We start from the raw sequence: 21,893 nt of genomic DNA on the forward strand, positions 1-21,893 counted from the left end.
AGAGAGAGAGAGAGAGAGAGACAGAGGGAGAGAGACAGAGAGAGAGAGAGGAGAGAAAAGGAGGCAAAGGATGTAGGCCTATATAAAGGGACAGAGGGAGGGAGTGAGAACGCCTATAGAAAGTGGAAAGACCGAGCAAGAGTCACTTGAGTCATTTCTATAGGAAATAAAGACAGCTGCTTCAACGCTGGGCGCTGGGCGTCTCTATATAAAAGTGTTTTAAACCAGTGAGCGACTGGCTGTGTGTTGGAATGTCCTTTATAATGCTGCCCTGGAGCCATGCATCAGCTTTCACTTGTAGTAGCTTCCTGGTACATAAGTTCTGCTCTATCCAAACAAACTAACAAAAACCTCAAATGTCCTTTGGTCTACGTCACCTGACTGTTCCACTTTCTAGATTATTGGTTGAATCGGACACCCCTAACATGGCTGTAGTATAGTCGGCCAGTCACTGGATAGAGCTGTCATAGTTCAGTACCACAGCCACTATAGACACAGTGTAGTAGGATATAGAGCAGTTGGCTTGGCAGTAATATAACAGGCTGTTTTTGTAGTCTTTGTGTGTTGTGAAGGAGCTGATTAGCATGTCGATAGAGGTTTGATTAGGAGAAGGACAGCGCTGACTCTCACTGCTGTAAATCTACTGACAAAAGACCAACGCTCTCTCACACACATACACAATGACCGCGCTCTCATCTTTTAGACTGCCCACTGCGCTGTGTGTGTGTGTGTGTGTGTCTGTGTGTGTGTGTGCGTGTGCATCCACTGCGCTGGTGTTAGTGTTCATCATGTGTGTCTAACGGGAGCCATTTTGTGCCTGGATGTTCCTTTTACAGAATGTCTGTTTCATATGGAGCTAAACAGCAGGAAGTCTGCTCTATACAAAGAGAGAGGGAGAGTCTTTGACAGCTCTTTCAGTGGTAGAGTAGTCACAGTCAGTGCCATCCCACTGGGCACAGACGTCAGTTCAACGTCTATTTCCGCGTTGGTTCAAAGTAATTTCATTGATTCAACCAGTGTGTGCCCAGTAGGACAGTAACAGTCTGATAAATACAGTGACAAACGTTTTGTTGTTTTGGCTCTGTGCTCCAACACTTTGGATTTGAAATGATACAACGACTATGGGGTTAAAGTGCAAACAGTCATCTTTCATTAGAGGTTATTTTCATCCACATCGGGTGAACCGTTTAGAAATTACAGCACTTTTTGTACATAGTCCCCTCATTTCAGGGTACCAAAGGTATTGGGAATAATTCACTTATATGTGTATCAAAGTAGTCAACATTTTAGTATTTGGTCCCATGTTCCTAGAATGCAATGATTACATCAACCTTGTGACTCTAAAAACTTATTGGATGCATGTTCTGTTTGTTTTGGTTGTGTTTCAGATTATTTTGTTCCCAATAGAAATAAATGGTAATTGTGGATTGTTCCATTTTGGAGTCACTTTTATTGTAAATAAGAATATAATATATGTCTAAACAATTCTACATTAATGTGGATGTTACCATGACTACAGATAATCCTGAATTAATCGTGAATAATGATGAGTGAGAAAGTTACAGACGCACAAATATCATACCCCACAAATATGCTAACCTCCCCTGTTATTGTAATGGTGAGAGGTTAGCATTGTCTTGGGGGTATATGCTAGATTTAGAATTATTTGGAAACTTTAGATGTCAATGATACAAATGATAGAATGCCTTAGAAATGTAAAGATATATGGGCTGCATGATGTGACTATAGGCTATTGGTGACTTGAGAAAATCACAATAAAAGCTTTCCGCTGTGTTCCCTGCCTCAGGCTGCACATGCTGTTCTCTTATCAAGTGATCATATTTTCACCCATCAAACTATTCTCAATTTAATATTGTCTTTACTAATATGTAAAATTAGTTTCAATTTAGAATGGCCCATTATCAAATGGGCAGGAACAGGGGTAGGAGGGAAAATACATGTTATCCTTACGCACTGGAACTGCGGATGGAGGCCACTTTCCTGAAGGTTCATTTTACTGATGTTGGGTAGGCTACTCCATTTATTACACTACGCAACGGGTGATATTCCGCCCAAACTCTGTATGTCATGGGCTCTCCAACCCTGTTCCTGCAGCTACCCAGTCAGTACTTTATTTGGGAAACCAAGTGAAATCTGTTCATGAACATCGATAGTAACATGTTTTCACAACTAAACATATTTCTATTTAACTGTTGACAGCCCCTCTTTCTGCGCGCTGGTGAAAGGAATGAAGGAAAGAGGAGATGGAAACTCATGGTGGTGAGATATTACGTATAGCAGCTTAAGGTAATGTGTCAGCCTATTCATTATGAAAATATAAACAATTCCCTATTACTAGGATACTCAAAATCAAATACAGATTCACTATAGGCTAACTCTGGATTTGTTTAATATAAGCTAGACCAATTATGTATCTTAAATCTGTATTTTTTGTATGTCTTTCTGCCATGTGTACTATGTGGTAGGTTACGTATTGTATAACGGCACACTCATTATTTTAATTTAGTTTTTTTTTTCGGGCTTCAGCTCATATATAGACCTATGCGTATGCATAAGCTCTAATATGTATATAGAAAGCGTTGTCCATTTCATTGTTAGGCTTTGAAACCATCCACAACGACCATGTTTTCCACTCAGTTTCAACCTGTTCAAATTGATCAATCACTGTGTGGTGAGATTTAAAAGCACATACTGTTTTGAAGATAAGTGTTTGATGTGATTTCCAATAGCATTTGCATTGATGTCAGAGTGGTTAGAGGGACAATAGAGCCCTTAGAACCTGATGATCATTAGTGAGTTGGGTTCTACTAACACGTCCAGAGTACATAAGAGGAGAATACCTTGACTCAACGGTCACGTAGAATTTTACTACGGTCATGACTCATGACTGCCGGTGTGGTGGTAATACGGCCACCGCAACAGCCCTACACACTACCCTCTGTAGCGCCTTGCAGTCGGAGGCCAAGCAGTTGCCATACCAAGCAGTGATGCAGCCAGTCAAGATGTTCTCGATGCTGCAGCTGTAGAACAGCCCCGTCGATGTGAATGGGGGTGTGCTTGGCCCGCCGTTTCCTGTAGTCCACGATCAGCTCCTTTGTCTGACTGGCGTTGAGGGAGAGGTTGTTGTTGGTGATCAGGCCTACCACCATTGTGTCGTCGGCAAACTTAATGATGGTGTTGGAGTTGTGCGCGGGTGAAAAAGGAGTACAGGAGGGGACTAAGCACACACCCCTGAGTGGCCCCCGTGTTAAGGGTCAGCGTGGCGGATGTGTTGTTGCCTACCCTCACCACCTGTAGTTAATGTCTGTGTTAGCCCCCGTGGCAGACTGTACTAAACTAGGCTCTCCTAACTACCATACAATTACACACCCAGGAAATCACACCAGCAGCGTTTTCCATAGCTCTGCTCCACTCTGCTGTGCCAGTGAAGGCTTTATTACAGGGTTTATGTGGAGTTTAAAGCTTCCAAAACTATTCTAGAGCTCTACTATATCTCCAAGTATTAACCAACATCAAGGCAGGAAACAAGACAAGGTCAAACATGTAGGCCCCTATGTGTGTGTGAGCATGTGTGCATGTGTGTGTGCATGTTCCTTGTGTGTGTGTGGATGCATGTAAAGAAGAGTGTGTGTGTCTGTGTGTGTGCACACACGTGTGTACTCACATGGTCCCTCATCTCCTGTTCCACAGTAGGTGACATCATGACGACACAGACAATGGTGACCAGGAGGAAGTAGAGGACATACATGAAGCGTGTTGATGTGGACTGCTTGATCTTAGGACAGCAGCCACAGCAACAGGAGCAGGCTGCCGAGCCACAGCAGCACGCCAGCTACACCAGGACAGAAGAGAAGACATAGGTATTAATACCTACAGTATACTGTCATTATGCATGCTCAATAACAACATTATGGGCTGATTTCCTGGACACAGGGTAAGCCTCTCCAAGTAGGAGATTCTCCATTTAGATGTATGATTCTCCATTAAGATTTAAGATTATCCATTGAGATTTAAGATTATCCATTGAGATTTAAGATTATTCATTGAGCATGCTTTTTAGTCCAGGACTAGGCTTAATCTGTGTCTGGGAAACCAAACCGCCCCCTTAAGATCTAAACTAAAGCCAGTCACTGCTGCTAACAACTCAGGAAAATGCACAGAGAGAGAGAAGGAAAGTCGTTAAAGCAGCCAAAAAGTTGTTGAGTAGGAATCTCAGGAGCCTTGGCTGGTTGACAGGAGTTAGAGGACCTTGAGCAGATCCCTGGCTGGTAGTGTGTATTGTTGTGAATTGTTAGATACTACTGCACTGTTGGAGTTAAGAACACAAGCATTTTGGTACACCTGCAATAACATCTGCTAAATATGTGTATGTGACCAATAAAATGTGATGTGATTTAGAGGCTCGAGGAGCACGGGTCTGGAGCATACCACAGAGTACTGGCATTAGCACCGGAACAGAACACATCAGACCGTTACAAACACACACACGCTGAGACTGCGCGCACACACACACACACACACACACCCACACACAGACAATATCAAAGACACACTTTACTGTGGTATCATAGGGTTAGGGTTAAGCACTGGCTCAGACCATATCTGGCTTTACATCCATTACTGTATAATACACAGATTACGTAACAGACACAGGCCTAGAACACAATTTAGACCTCATCTCAGATGGTAGGCTTTACTGCCATATAACATACTATGTCACAAACTCTGTAGGCCTCTGTAGGTTTTAATCCTGTCTATCTAAAGGGTTTATCATGGTCCAAAACATGTACGTGTACACACAGCTTGGCTTTCATACTTTTTGAAATCTCAGTGCAGCTCAAGCAATTTCTCCAACTGTCAACACATTCAAATGAATATAGGATGCGTACCAGAACCGCGTTGGATGGGAATTTGGGGGAGGTGCGCGTTCGGGCTCTGGTCTCCTGCGGATAGTGGTCTCAAAGCCGGGTAGCTATTTCATGATGGGATGCCGGACTATTGCGTCTTAGCATCTGTGGACTATGATGGAACTGAACTAATGTTTTAGTAACATTAAATCTGATTCAAATCTGTTCATATAGACCCCCAGGAAGACAAGCAAGCACTTAGATATGGCCATTTTCATAGAATGTTTGGGAATGATGTAGAGTAAGGCATTTGTGAAAATTCTATAGCAATATAGAGTGGGAAAGCGGCTGTAAGTTTGGACAATTAATAGACTGCAGTACATAAAACCAAATAAAAACATCTCAGTCTTGTCCAGGATGGGACTCTACACAGACCGGTGCGCCATAGCCAATCAGAGATACAGTAGGCCTACAAATAAGCCATTTCCACACGGGCCTGCCATCGTTCACTTTGAACTGGACTGTGTGTTTACAGGCAGTAGCCTGTAAACACAGGTAATTAGAACGCATTCGCCAAAGCCACAAAATACACCTGAATGGATTCCGTCAAATATGTAAATCTCACGGGAGTCAGTTGAACGGAGTTTCCTCTGACACATTGGTGCGGCTGACTTCCGGGTTAAGCGGGCGGGTGTTAAGAAGCGCGGTTTGGCGGGTCATGATTCGGAGGACGCACGCTTCGACCATTCCCGAGCCCGTTGGGGAGTTGCAGCGATGAGACAATATCGTAATTGGATATTGGGGAGAAGAAAAAAAAATACTAAAATGTTTTATTTAGATTGACAACTAAGAGATATGCTAACTCTGAATAACAGTAACCAAATGACACCTGCATCTCTAGCTGTAGCCACCCAAAAATTATATGGGTGGGAAAAGTTGGCCACTCACCCACTCGTCCAATGACATGACATCCTCCCAGTGCTAGCTAACGTTAGGCTTTGCATTTTTAACTTGCTAAATAAATAGCTACATAAATAGATAAGCTAGTCTATCAGCCACGTTATGACTGACTTGTGATCATTGCCCTTGCTAGTTTGACTGTATTGAAATTCCCAGCCTTAGTTTGCTACATTTGTCAGTTTTTGTCCAAAATAGTAATTGAAACTGAAACTGTACATCCCGAATGGCTGGAGACAGAAAACAATGTACCAGGGCCTGGTTTCCCAAAGGCCTGGTCACCCAAAAGCATCTTAAGGCTAAGTTCATCGTTAGAACCTTCGTAAGAGGATCTTTACATTTCCGAGCCATTTCCTAAAACCTTTACTAACGTTGCATCTGAAATCGCTCGTAATCTAATACCTGCTTCAGACCACCCGTAAAACAGCTAAATGCGTCGCCCTCCCTTGTCACTTTACACACAGAAAATCTCTGCTAAACATAGAATGAAGATGTGTATCTGTCTCTCTGTGACCGCTGAAAACTTCAAAATTGTATACAAATAGCCTAAAAAGTTTGTAATGTTAAACAAGCGAAGCAAGGATACATTAAAAAAAAGAATACCGAGATAACCAAACTATATAATAGCTAGATTATTAGGCTAAATATTTACATCACTTTCATGTATGTGCAATCGATAGACCTACCTAGTATTAAGCCATTAGGCTACATCTGAGCCCCTTCAATATTCATATACAGTTGAAGTCGGAAGTTTACATACACCTTAGCCAAATACATTTAAACTCAGTTTTTCACAATTCCTGACATTTAATCCTAGTAGAAATTCCCTGTTTTAGGCCAGTTAGGATCACCACTTTATTTTAAGAATGTGAAATGTCAGAATAATAGTAGAGAGAATGATTTATTTCACCTTTTATCACATTCCCAGTGGGTCAGAAGTTTACATACACTCAATTACTATTTGGTAACTTGGGTCAAACAATTCGGGTAGCCTTCCACAAGCTTCCCACAATAAGTTGGGTGAATTTTGGCCCATTCCTCCTGACAGAGCTGGTGTAACTGAGTCAGGTTTGTAGGCCACCTTGCTCGCACATGATTTTTCAGTTCTGCCCACAAATGTTCTATGGGATTGAGGTCAGGGCTTTGTGATGGCCACTCCAATACCTTGACTTTGTTGTCCTTAAGCCATTTTGCCACAACTTTGGAAGGATGCTTGGGGTCATTGTCCATTTGGAAGACCCAGTTGCGACCAAGCTTTAACTTCCTGACTGATGTCTTGATATGTTGCTTCAATATATCCACATAATTTTCCTGCCTCATGATGCCATCTATTTTGTGAAGTGCACCAGTCCCTCCTGCAGCAAAGCACCCCCACAACATGATGCTGCCACCCCCATGCTTCACGGTTGGGATGGTGTTCTTCGGCTTGCAAGCGTCCTCCTTTTTCCTCCAAACATAACGATTGTCATTATGGCCAAACAGTTCTAATTTTGTTTCATCAGACCAGAGGACATTTCTCCAAAAAGTACGATCCTTGTCCCCACGTGCAGTTGCAAACCGTAGTCTGGCTTTTTTTATGGCGGTTTTGGAGCAGTGGCTTCTTCCTTGCTGAGCAGCATTTCAGGTTATGTAGATATTGGACTCGTTTTACTGTGTATATAGATACTTTTGTACCTCTTTCCTCCAGCATCTTCACAAGGTCCTTTGCTGTTGTTCTGGGATTGATTTGCACTATTCGCACAAAAGTACGCTCATCTCTAGGAGACAGAATGCGTCTCCTTCCTGAGCGGTATGATGGGTGCGTGGTCCCATGCGTACTATTGTTTGTACAGATGAACATGGCACCTTCAGGCGTTTGGAAATTGCTCCCAAAGATGAACCAGACTTGTGGAGATCTACAAATTTTTTTCCGGGGTTCATGGCTGAGTCTGAAGGTAGGCCTTGAAATACATCCGCAGGTACACCTCCAATTGACTCAAATGATGTCAATTAGCCTATCAGAAGCTTCTAAAGCCATGACATCATTTTCTGGAATTTTCCAAGCTGTTTAAAGGCACAGTCAACTTAGTGTATGTAAACTTCTGACCCACTGGAATTGTGATACAGTGGATTATAAGTGAAATAATCTGTCTGTAAACAATTGTTGGAAAATTACTTGTGTCATGCACAAAGTAGATGTCCTAACCGACTTGCCAAAACTATAGTTTGTTAACAAGACATTTGTGGAGTGGTTGAAAAACGAGTTTTAATGACTCCAACCTAAGTGTATGTAAACTTCTGACTTCAACTGTATTTTAGACCTATTGGCTACTATTATCTAAAAGCTCACACATTTCACTGTAGCCTAAGCAATAACCTAAAGGTCAACATATTAGGTCTATAGCAACGTTGCTTAACTTACTACTTCATGTTTAATTATTTTTATTGTTTAATTATTTAATTGTAGAATATCTGCAGGCCTACTTGAAGCCCAATTCCTGCCTGCCATTAGGCTACAATGATTTGTTGAGCGATTACAAAAACTATTGTCATCATATCCTACTTTTAGGTCACATTGATATTTTTTATGGCGAACGAGGGAATGAGCGTTTTTGACTTTGGCTTTATTCATTCTTGCTCACAGTTTACACAAACTGAAGAAATGCAGAATGTACATAATCAAACATTATATACAAAAAAGCATGATAAAACAGAATACATAACACATGGCAAACATAATACAAATATTTAAATACATAATAGGCTAGAGAACATTTCTTCTCTTGATGGGAAAACTGTATTGTGTAAAACATATGTATATTTTTAAAGATTACTTTGAGTGGCCATAAATCATTTAAGAGCTACAGCGTGTTCTTTAGCCTATATTGTGGAATCCTTTTCAGCACGGGACAGCTCCTGTAATGACACAGTTAAGTCTCACTGTATAACGAGTGCAGTGCGTGGTGTTTTAGGAAATGGGTGTGGCATCTTTGGCCGTTATTTTACGATGCATTGTTAAAACACTCGTAAGCCTAAATTCCATCGCTATCGGGAAACCGGGCCCAGGTCAGCTGTAATTTACAACCTGATAGCAATATTTGTTGGACTACCAAGAAATCTATTGGTGAATTATATGATTCATGCATTGAACTGCATCCATCTATTCTGCCAACAATGTCATAGATGTTTTTTGTCAAATAGAACCTATTTTTAAAACCTCTAATAAAATTGGTTTTGTAGCATAAAATGGGAATTTTATATTTTTTACTGATATTATGATTGTCTGTTTGTTTCATATCTGTAACGTAGTTAAAACACTGTCAGTTCCACTTTAAGATTGTATCATAATAGAGAGACAGGACAGGAGAGGACAGGCAAGGGAGGGGCCAAAGGATGTATATGCACAGAGAGGGAAGGAGAGTCTGTTTTTGTTCCCCTTACTGAAGCCAACTCAGACCCCGCTAACCTCACCACAGCTGTGTGTTCTGTATGATTTAGGGCCACTGGGAATCTTATGGATATGGAATGGCAAGGTTGGGGTGGGGTTCTACTAGATGGTTAAAGTATGGTGTATAATTATCCAGTTCAGAAATAGATGACAATGCCTCTGCTTATGAGAGCAGTAAGACAGATTCTCCGGAAGAACTGTCCATCTGTGTGGAGAATGATGGCTTCGGAGGCATCAGTGTCAACAGCGTGGGTATAAAATACATTGGAGAATCTGCGGAAAAACTACAAATGAACAGGCTGACAGTTTGACAGACACAGGCCATTATTTTAGTAAGCCTAAATTGTATTCTACATTTCTCACACCCACCAATCTAAGGCATCCCCCCGCACCTCTCTGATTCAGAGGGGTTGGGTTAAATGCATAAGACACATTTCAGTTGAAGGCTGCATTCAGTTGTACAACTGACTAGGTATCCCCCTTTCCCTTTGCCTTTCCCTTTCAGATGCAGGAGTGTAGGGCCAGTAGGAAAAATGTCAGGGAGGAGGGGCTAAGGGGAGTGTGTACTGTGCAGGGTATGGGGTAGAGGTAGGGAGTTGATTTGGGACTGGGCAGTAGGCCTATATCCTCTACTAAACTACACAGGCCTAAATGGGATTAGTTCCTCTCTTTCATAAGAATGAATTAGGCAACACTCAAGTAGTGGATTAGGAAAATGGTTGTGTGGGTGTTGGCTGTCTTTAGTGAGCGTGTATTTAGCTGTTCAGCTAATCTAATAGAGCCAGTGTGTGTAAACGCTCTAACACTAACACAGTGGACACACACTAAGGGGGCTAGAGGAGCTAACTGGGGCTAACTGAATAGCTAGCTACCGTGCTGAGGCATTCCACTGCACACAGAGACAATGGGGATGCCATGACAACCAACTCCGACCCTCCCCTCCCTCCCATGTCGACAGGTGGTCTGCCCTGCTCCCTTTCAAACAATATTAACACCATGCCTGCCAAACTACTAACCCCCAAATCTGTAGCCATCAACCCCTCATCCAACCCCCCACACCACACCCACAAAGGGTTAGGATTACATGGCAAGGCCACCAGCTCTCTACTATTAGCTACTACTATTATTATTATTATTATTATTACTATATAAAAAGCACAAAACCACCCTCCCCGCCCCTTCCTTCCACTCACAGCACACCAACCCCCACTGTGACTCAACCTTCGCTGGACCCTGGGGGCATCGAGAACTCTTTCCCTCTAGTTATTTGTTATGCTATCCCTCTCTCACTTCCTCCCCCTCTCTACCACCCTCTCATCCTGTTCCCTTTATTTGACCTCCCCCTTTCTTTCTCTATTCTTTATCCTCCTCATCTCGCTCTCTCGTATCCATCAGCTGTCCCAGGGGTTAGGGGTGAAAGGGGATACCCCCTCCTCAGTCTAACGGACTTGGTAAACTACAGACCCTGCTCCGTTGTGCTCACACAGACACAAACACACCATCTTTCACGCACCGCTGTGTACAACTAGTGGGCCACTCAGTCTCAGAACTGCAGTGTAACAGGATGTTTGGCTTCAGATTCCCTTCAGGAAATGAACACATCCCCATTGAGAAAGAGACTGAGAGAGTCAAACCACTTATTGAAAACAATGGGCTAGCAGTTCAATAACTGAGAGATTGAAAAGGAATGGATCAGCAGGTTGACACGAGTTGGTGAAGCCCACAGCTGGTCCCAGGTCAGGGGATATCTCTAACACTATGAGATAGGCTACAACTATAGAGTATCACAATATGAGTCATAATACTCATAAAACCTAGCGGTCAAACAAGGTTATAGTTCCAATCGTTTTTCCACCATTCATTTTTCCCATAAGGGATTTTAGAAACACTTAAAATAAGGGCTGTGTTTTGTGTAGACTAACCCCGGTGTGACGTTTTGATAACCGTGTAAATCTCTCTAGGACAAGGTGACTTTTATCAATATATTTGCTTGTATTTCCCCCGACAAAAAATGAATACTAATTAGCTGCTAATGTGGCTAACATAAAGAACTACAAATGCCATGATGATTTGGACTTGACTTCCAAATCGAGGCAAAGGTAAGAATCTCTGGATTAACTATCTAATATTAGCTAAATTTATTAATGAATAAATTAGCTAACTTTCTTTAAACTTACATTTTTGTGAACTGTCTTGTGCAAGTTTTAAATTGACACAATACCTGTTAGCAAAGGTGTCCTCTACCTAGAGATGATGTGCAGGAGTTTGCAGGGATTTGTACTCTTGCATGACGTATATTTTCATGCTAATTAGCATTTTCGAATCTGAGAGTAAATAGAGCCAAATACATTGATAAAAGTCACCTTGTCTGGGAGAGTACATGGTTATCAAAACATCACGCCAGGGTAAGCCTACAAGAAACACAGCCCTTATTTTAAGTGTATCTCAAATTATCTATGGGAAAAATGAATGGTGGAAAAATGATTGGAACCATTTCCCTGTTTGCCGACTAGGTTTTATGGGTATTATGACAGCTCCACTGTGGGGCTCTATTGGACTGAGATAAGAACAGTCCTATGATCAGTGTTAGAATGGGTTGTGTCTTTGAGGATAATAATGGTAACCACTAAAAGCTAATTCCCTTATACCCTGGGACACACACACACACACACACACACACGTGAGTCATTGTGATGCTGCTGACTCAGGGATGTTGCTGTACTCTTCTGCAGCCAACAAGACGGGGAGATGAAATTAACCCATTCCCCAGACACACCCTCTCAAGTTACACACGCTCTGTGTTCACAGAGAGAAACAGAAGGTACGGCAACATATATAAACCCAGGAAGACAAAGACAGAAGACTGAGGCACACACACACTAACACACATATTGGCCTACAGAGTTAGGAGCCAAAGCTAGGGTTGGTAAAGTGTAGAGATAACCTAGTGCCCGTTCTTCCCTGATTGACAGCAACTCTTTTGTTTTGTCTGTAAAGCTAGGCAGTTGCACGCACACTGCAAAAATGTATCACTGCACTGTTTCCTACACAAACATACACACACTTGAGAGGAAGGAAGGCCCTAAAAATTGTCAAAGACTGTTCTCTCTTCTACCGCACGGCAAGCCTTACCAATGCACCAAGTCCGGAACCAAGAGGCCCCTGAACAGCTTCTACTCCCAAGCCATAAGACTGTTAAATAGTTAGATAAATAGTTAACCAAATAGCTACTAGGACTATCTGCCAGAACCTTTTTTTGCAGTAACTTTTTTGATTCATCACATACGCTGCTGCTACTGTTCATTATCTATCTTGTTGCCTAGTCACTTTATTCCTAATTATATGTACACTACCGTTCAAACGTTTGGGGTCACTTAGAAATGTCCTTGTTTTAGAAAGAAAAGCACATTTTTTGTCCATTAAAATAACATCAAATTGATCAGAAATACAGTGTAGACATTGTTAATGTTGTAAATGACTATTGTAGCTGGAAACGGCTGATTTTTAATGGAATATCTACATAGGCCCATTATCAGCAACCATCACGCCTGTGTTCCAGCAAGGTCAGCATCCCGGAGTCGCCTCTTCACTGTTGACGTTGAGACTGGTGTTTTGCAAGTACTATTTAATGAAGCTGCCAGTGGAGGACATGTGCGGCGTCTGTTTCTTAAACTAGACACTAATGTACTTGTCCTCTTGCTCAGTTGTGCAACTGGGCTTCCCACTCCTCTTTCTATTCTGGTTAGAGCCAGTTTGCGCTGTTCTGTGAAGGGAGTAGTACACACTGTTGTACGAGATCTTCAGTTTCTTGTCAATTTCTCGCATGGAATAGCCTTCATTTCTCAGAACAAGAATAGACTGACGAGTTTCAGAAGAAAGTGCTTAGTTTCTGGACATTTTGAGCCTGTAATCGAACCCACAAATGCTGATGCTCCAGATACTCAACTAGTCTAAAGAAGGCCGGATTTATTGCTTCTTTAATCAGCACAACAGTTTTCAGCTGGGCTAACATAATTGCAAAAGGGTTTTCTAATGATCAATTAGCCTTTTAAAATTATAAACTTGGATTAGTTAACACAACGTGTCATTGGAACACAGGAGTAATGGTTGCTGATAATGGGCCTCTGTACGCCTATGTAGATATTCCATTAAAGATCTGCCGTTTCCAGCTACAATAGTCATTTACAACATTAACAATGTCTACACTGTATTTCTGATCAATTTGATGTTATTTTAATGGACAAAAAATGTGCTTATATTTCAAAAACAAGGACATTTCTAAGTGACCCCAAACTTTTGAACGATAGTGTACATATCTACCAATTACCCCGTACCCTTGCACTCGGTACTGGTACCCCGTGTATATAGACAAGTTATCGTTATTCATTCCTTGTGTATTTATTAGTACTTTTATTATTAAATGTTATTTCTTTATTTTCTTTCTCTCTGCATTGTTGGGAACGGCCCGTAAGTAAGCATTTCACTGTTAGTCTACACCTGTTGTTTAAGAAGCATGTGACCAATAACATTTGATTTGATTGATTTGAGTAACAACACCTTAATGGGGTAAATACAGCCCCTGGCATTGGCTACGCTAAATAAAGAGAGGGAGTGAAAGGAAGAGAAACAGAAAGAGAACAGGGGAATGTTGAGCAACCCAAGAGGCATCCATGACCCAAACAAACAGAGGAAATGGAACAAAAAGAAAAAAATGAGACCCGAGTCAGTGATACAGACAGACAGTAGTACACAGAGGAAGAATGTAGTCCAGCCATAACACAGTGCTATCTGATCAATACAATATATTATCTTACTCTCAGTAATGGAACATAGCCACTTCTGTTATACACAGCCATGTTTACCTTTGCCTCCAATAAAAACACACAAATAAAGCATTTAGCTTATAATTGTGTTATAGACAATGGAATACCTGTAGTTACATGGGAAACTTAAATGTGTAGCAGATCTTTTTTCATCCAATATTGGATATCAATTATCAAACACATGCATTCAGTTGTACAACTGACTAGGTATACCCCTTTCCCTTTCATTTGCTGACTGAAGCAGTGGGTTACACTCTCTCCTTGTCTTTCGATGTCGCTAGGCTGAACCCATTACCATCAAGCAGACAGACATTTCACAGGGTTTCATCATACTACCGTCTCTACACATGGAGCATCAGCCAGCACAGAGAGATAGATGCTCAACATCTAGGCGACACTCTTAGAAAAAAGGGTTCCAAAATTCTAGATAGCACCTTTTTTCTAAGAGTGTACACATAAACATACACACTAGACTAGGCCTACTAGCCTAGCTACAGCCCTAGCCAAACTCCCAACCACAACCCCAGGCTCTGTTTGTGACCCTCAACGTAGCCAGTAAAACATTTCAGTTTCAAACTTAATTCAAAGTTTGAAACTGTGTTTGAAATAGTTTGAAATAGTGGTTCACTATTTTACAACATGATAAAATCAAATCAAGCTTTATTTATACAGCACATTTCAGACATGGGATGGAACAAAATGTGCTTCACAGGAAAAAACGAATAAAACAATGAAATATTTACTACACAACAAACATAAGAGGATAAAAAAAACTAAAGAATAACAATAAAAACCGAACAACCAAAAAGCACCCTAAGGAAAAGCTAAACTAAAAAGGTGTGTTTTAAGATCTCTTTCAATATGTTCACAGTTTCAGCCCCCCTCAGGTTCTCTGGCAGGCTGGGGCATAGTAACTAAAGGCTGCCTCTCCATGCCTCTTGGTCCTAGGCTTCAGGATAGTTAAAAGACCAGTGCCAGAGGACCCGAGGGACCTACTGGGTACATAACTTAAAAGGATGTCTGACATGTATTGTGGTGCACAATCGTTGATTGATTTAAAAACCAATAGAATTATCTTAAAATGAATTCTAAAACTCACAGGCAGCCAGTGCAGAGACCTTAAAACCAGCGTAATGTGTGCTCTCCGTTTGGTCTTGGTCAGTACCCACGCTGCAGCATTCTGTATGTTTTGCAGTTGACCAATGGCTTTCTTGGGAAGACCAGACAGGAGAGCCTTACAGTAGTCAAGCCTGCTTGTAATAATAGCATGCATGAGTCTCTCTGTATCAGCCTAAGAGAGAAACGGCCCACCTTGGCAATGTTCCTCAGGTGGTAAAAGTCTATTTTGGCTACATTCCTAATGTGTGATTTGAAATTGAGTTCAGAATCTAAAATAACACCTAGGTTTTTTACATGCTATTTTATCTTCTTTGCCCTTGAATTCAAATGTGTGGCCAGATTCTCTCTCTGTGATTTGGCTCCAGCAATAATAAGTAAATACATTTACATTACATTTAAGTCATTTAGCAGACGCTCTTATCCAGAGCGACTTACAAAATAGCCACCACAAGCTAATAATCAATGGAAGTGATGGGGGAATGTGAGCATGTTTTTTATGGCCATATCACCTTTAAGTAACATCAAATATGGAGAGGATCTGAAATGATTTCAAGTGATTTAGACATTATTTTTTTTAAACATGCTCACATGCCCCCCATCAGTTTCATTGATGGTTAGATTGTGGTGGTTAAGGTTAGCTGAAGTTCATAGTGGCTGTTCAAAGAAAAATTAACCATGGACTACAGTTTCTCTTGGCCCATAGACTACTTTTCAGGGTGAGCAACCATCTAACACAGGGTTTCCCAAACTCCCCAAGGGGTTATGGTTTTTGCCTTAGCACTACACAACTGATTCAACTAATCAACTCATCATCAAGCCAAAACCAGAACGAGCACCCCTTGGGGTCACGAGGACCAAGTTTGGGAAACACTGATCTAACATCAAGTTGTAAAATAGTAATCTACTCCTTTAAGAAGCCAAGCCAATCAAAGGCCATAATATCCTGGTTTTGATCAGGGGTTTAGCTCAAGTCTCCCTCCTCCTGTGGAAGCCTGACTGTGTTCACAGCCAGAGGGGTTTTAAAGGAAGACCACCATAATCACTACATATGTTGTTTCCTAAACGTGACGCTATAGTCTATGAGCCAGGAGAGACTGAAAAACACACACTGTGGCTTTGTTTACGTAGCCATGTTGGTTCAGAGGGAAACCTTCTGAAACTGTTCCAGTGTCAGATCTCCCTGCCCCAGGGCTAACCTCAACTATTACAGGCTGAACTACCCAGCTGACCTGGGACCAGTGTCTGGATCTAGAGTGGGGCCATGTGGCAAGCCTGAAGTGACAGATGACTGGATGTTTATTTTAGTCGGCTGCAGGTGTGTGCAAGCGTGTCTGCCAGACTACTGCAGGTGTATGCTGAGTCAGTGTGTGACAACAGTGTGACCTGACCTCTCATTGTTGTGTTTGCCACCCTCCTGTTCTGTTTCCAGCATAGCTCAGAGTTACAACTACGTCTATCGGAGTCACCTCTCCGGTCCTGATTCTCTCTCTCATTCCACTGTTCCAGACCTGGACTACTTCCCTCCCTGTCCATCTACACCACTGTTTCTGGCCCTCTTCTGCGCAGCTCTGGCCAGTTTATCTCCGTCACTAATCTAATCCAAACAGCCAGCCCCCCACATTCAGCCAAAAAGGAAATGAACAGACCACCCGCCGATCACACATACAAATAAGATGGACACACACGCATAGACACACAGTCAAAACAAATACACACACACTCATACACATGTTGATGGGGACAACGCTAATGGGGGTCTGTGACAGACAGGATTATCGCATGGCCTGTGTAGCAAGACAATGTTGACTAAAGTGTTTGTGCTTCATTTCCTGCTAACATCAGCCACACACACCGCATGCATGTGCACACATACACCAGCCCGTATTTCCTTTTGATTCCATTCTTCATTGAGAGAACTGAAGGGATGGCCCCTGAATACATTGGATGAGGGACGTGTCCCTGTAATTAAATTCCTCTGGAGGAGAAACTATTCAGTGTGGTTAGTTAGACTAGCAGGCAGTTTTGGAACAATGCCAAAGACAAGGCCTATTCAATGGGACATTGAAGACCTCTGTATCACTGTGTTAAATCAGAACCAGTTTTCTCACATACCAATTGTTAAGAGAATTATGTTCTCAATGTTCATAAACTGAACTTCAATTAACTACTCAGTCTGTTACCAAGAATTTGTAAGATACTGGTTGAAATGAAAACAGACAGAGGCCCAGCCTACAATAGTCAAATGTTTATTCACGAGAGCGCTCTGAAGTCCATTATACAAAGACATCCATTTTATAGCTGCGCACATACTTCCACACAAACAGTAGATATCCACACAAACAGTATGTGAGTTTTATCCTTCTTCATGGTTCTCACCACTGTGTATGCCTACCCTGCCGACAGTTCCATTCCCCCCGAGATTAGAGAAACCTTGAGAAATCCTCCCTGTCCTCCTAAATTCTCAGTTCCTGCCAGGTCGGTTCAAACACAGTCTAACTGTTCTCGGTATCTTTCTTCGGCCTTCCCCCCCATACAAGTTCAAATCCTGAGCTACGCCTTGCTCAGACAGTATGGGTTTTTCCACTATACAGATACATTGTTTTAACCTAATTCTGACTAAAACTACACACATCATCAGAATATAATTTTATGATTCTAATCAATTTCATACAATAAATGGTTTCAGGGTGGAATATTCTAATCATTAATTTAAACATATAAATTCCATTATCACCAATATGAAGTTATATTAAACTAGATGTGTTAATGGACTTTGGCTGGTTGGTTTGACTTCTGCTGCAATGGTAATTTATACCTAAATTAGCCCCATAGTCTTTTCAGCCAGAGAAGCTCTTCTCATCACCTAATGGCTTGACCATATCATAACCAAATAACCTAAGCGAATAACTGAGCTTTATTGGATTAAGATCTGTGCTAGTCATGCGAACTCAATATCGTTCCACTGGGAAAGAAGAAATACAGCGACTTGCCCAAAACACAGCATTACGTCACTGGAAAACTGTGAGATAGTTTCAAAAAATTAATTGGATCAAGCCGGGCACAACCGCTAGGACGTTGGCAGAGGTAACCAGATAGGCAAATGTAGGGAACTGAAGGCAAATTAGTGTCACGCACGCCGTCACCGCATGTTAAACAGTGCGATGATACATTGTTTACAGTAGAAGTGACATCGACAACACAAGCAACAATGTTGCCAGTTTACACAAATGTTACAGCATCCGATTCAAATTATAACATCTTTGTAACTGCATCGCGCGCTACTACTCATTTTTTGGGGAAACTGTGGCTGGCTAGATTATCTTCGATGGTCATCCGCAAAGAATAGCTAGCTACAGTAACTAGCTAGCTAGCGTTTAGCCAAACAGTTGGAAGCCACACACATTTCGTAGAATACAAAAATGAATTGAAACCTTGAATACGAAATGAAGAAAAAAACAAAATTAGCTAACTAAATTCCGACATTTTACAGCAAATGTAGCCTAAGCTACTATACATTATGGAGTTCAATTTGTTAGAAAAAGCTATAACGTTCGCTGGTGGTAGTTTTTCCATAAACGAAGCCGAGTATAATATCAGTTATAACCACAATTGGTTATTACTCACCTGCCCTATACAGCACGGAGTAGGTCTACTACACATCTTGTTATGGTTGTCAAAAATTCAGAATTCAGCCCACTTTTCCAGTTCGGTACAGACGGACGTTCTCGCATAGAATTCTACTCAGAGCGACTGCAGTACGTGTACTTCCCCGTCTCTATCTCTCCCTCTTCTCTTTCTAGCCCCCTCCTCCCACTGTTTTTACCGTGATGGCGTTACTTGCCACAGGCAGGTGCTCATCGCACAGACAAAATGCCAATGGAGCGTGACTCAAAGCGAGTAAAATGCCATAGTAGAGCTACTGTGTAATAAATAAATATATGAAGCATTATAAACAGTTAATACGCACGACAAAAAAATATACTGAATAACTATGACACATTTAATTTAGAAGATTGTATTTTCTTCTTTTGTTTCTATCTCACATCCGTTTTCGTCTCGTTGTTGGGTTCATATAGTTTTTATTCATGATAGTTGTACACTATTCAATGAGGGGATATACCGTGCATTCAGAAAGTATTCATACCCCTTGACCTAATCCACATTTTGTTGTTACAACCTGAATTCAAAATATATTCAATATTATTTTTCTCGTCCATCTACACACAATATCTCATAATGACAAAGGGAAAACATATTTGTAGAAATGTTTCCAAATGTATTGAAAATTAAATACATAAATATCGAATTTGCATAAGTATTCACACCCCTGAGTCAATACTTTGTAGAGTGATTACAGCTGGGAGTCTTTCTGGGTAAGTCTCTAAGAGCTTTTCCACACCTGTATTGTACAACATTTGCCCATTATTGTTTTCCAAATTGTTCAAGCTCTGTCAAACCGGTTGTTGATCATTGACAACCATTTTCAGGTCTTGCCATATATTTTGAAGTACAGTGCTTTGCAAAAGTATTCATCCCCCTTGGCGTTTTTCCTATTTTGTTGCATTACAACCTGTAACTTAAATTGATTTTTATTTGGATTTCATGTAATGGACATACACAAAATAGTCCAAATTGGTGAAGTGAAATGAAAAAAATAACTTGTTTTCAAAAATTCTAAATGGAAAGTGGTGCGTGCATATGTATTCACCCCCTTTGCTATGAAGCCCCTAAATAAGATCTGGTGCAACCAATTACCTTCAGAAGTTACATAATTAGTTAAATAAAGTCCACCTGTGTGCAATCTAAGTGTCACACGATTTGTCACATGATCTCAGTATATATACACCTGTACTGAAAGGCCCCAGAGTCTGCAACACCACTAAGCAAGGGGCACCACCAAGCGGCACCATGAAGACCACCAAGGAGCACTCCAAAATGATCAGGGACAAAGTTGTGGAGAAGTACAGATCAGGGTTGGGTTATAACTTTGAACATCCCACGGACCACCATAAATCCATTATAAAAAAATTGAAAGAATATGGCAACACAACAAACCTGCCAAGAGAGGGCCGCCCACCAAAACTCATGGACCAGGCAAGGAGGGCTTTAATCAGAGAGGCAACAAAGAGACCAAAGATAACCTTGAAGGAGCTGCAAAGCTCCACAGCGGAGATTAGAGTATCTGCCCATAGGACCACTTTAAGCCGTACACTCCACAGAGCTGGGCTTTACGGAAGAGTGGCAAGATAAAAAGCCATTGCTTAAAGAAAAAAATAAGCAAACCGTTTGGTGTTCGCCAACAGGCATGTGGGAGACTCCCCAAACATATGGAAGAAGGTACTCTGGTCAGATGAGACTAAAATGTAGCTTTTTGGGAATCAAGGAAAACACTATGTCTGGCGCAAACCCAACACCTCTCATTACCCCGAGAACACCATCCCCACAGTGAAGCGGTGGCAGCATCATGCTGTGGGGATGTTTTTCATCGGCAGGGACTGGGAAACTGGTCAGAATTGAAGGCATGATGGATGGCTCTAAATACATGAAAATTCTTGAGGGAAACCTGTTTCAGTCTTCCAGAGATTTGAGCCCGGGACAGAGGTTCACCTTCCAGCAGGACAATGACCCTAAGAATACTGCTAAAGCAACACGTGAGTGGTTTAAGGGGAAACATTTAAATGTCTTGGAATGGCCTAGTCAAAGCCCAGACCTCAATCCAATTGAGAATCTGTGGTATACCTTAAAGATTGCTGTACACCAAATCAAATGATACAACCCCCCCCCAAAAAATCTATTTTAATTCCAGGTTGTAAGGCAGCAAAATAGGAAAAACACCAAGGGTAGTGAATACTCTCGCAAGCCACTAGATTTAAGCCAAGTTATCTACTATCTATGGTGGTGAAACGGACAGCACTCTCCAAGGTGCTAATTAATTCAAAGCATTTTAGACTTCACTGCAGTATGCACACATACTTGAGTATAACTGCGGGGCTTACACAAGTCCGAATTTCTTATAGCCTAATTTTCTAGACGTCAATGTACAGCAACATTTTTAGACAACACTTCAGAACACCCGCCATGTACACACATACTCAGCAGTGGGGCTTACAAGACCCGAATGTCACGATCGTCTATAGTAGAGAGTGAGGACCAACATGCAGCGCGTGGAAAGTAAGTCATCTTCCTTTTATTTGAAGAGAACGAACACCAAACGAAACCACTTTACAAAATAACAAAACAGACGAACGTGAAGCTAAACATGAACTAGTGCCTACAAGCAACATAGAACATCGACATAGACAATACCCCACAAACAGCTAAAGCCTATGGTTACCTTAAATATGGCTCCCAATCAGAGACAACAATAACCAGCTGTCTCTAATTGAGAACCCATTCAGGCAACTATAGACTTCCCTAGACAACTACACACAACCATAGACACAGCTAGATACCTATACTAAACATAAACCCAACTACTCTAATAAACCCCCTAAACCTTACAACCACCCTAGACACTACAAAAACACATACACTCCCCATGTCACACCCTGACCTAACTAAAATAATAAATAAAACAAAGAATACTAAGGCCAGGGCGTGACACCGAATTTCATATAATTTTCAAGACATCAATGTAGCAGTAGAACAAATATCCCAATATCGGAATATAACTTCAAATAAAATAGAACAATGTAGGCT

At 41.4% G+C, this 21,893-nt stretch overlaps 1 protein-coding gene across 1 annotated transcript in view; it reads right to left on the minus strand.

The window, feature by feature from the left end:
- LOC139545258 (serine incorporator 5-like) overlaps positions 1 to 18,996 on the minus strand; it is a 59,738-nt gene extending 40,742 nt beyond the window's left edge. Inside the window, exons 1-2 of the mRNA XM_071352842.1 lie at positions 18,819 to 18,996; positions 3,686 to 3,853 (exon numbers count right to left, since the gene is read on the minus strand). Coding sequence (XP_071208943.1) covers positions 3,686 to 3,853; positions 18,819 to 18,854 — 204 coding nt within the window. The 5' untranslated portion in view covers positions 18,855 to 18,996. The remainder of the gene's footprint in view (positions 1 to 3,685; positions 3,854 to 18,818) is intronic.
- Between the last annotated feature and the right edge of the window lie 2,897 nt (positions 18,997 to 21,893).

The sequence above is a fragment of the Salvelinus alpinus genome, chromosome 19 (assembly GCF_045679555.1).
Source record: "Salvelinus alpinus chromosome 19, SLU_Salpinus.1, whole genome shotgun sequence".
Classification (NCBI taxonomy): domain Eukaryota; kingdom Metazoa; phylum Chordata; class Actinopteri; order Salmoniformes; family Salmonidae; genus Salvelinus; species Salvelinus alpinus.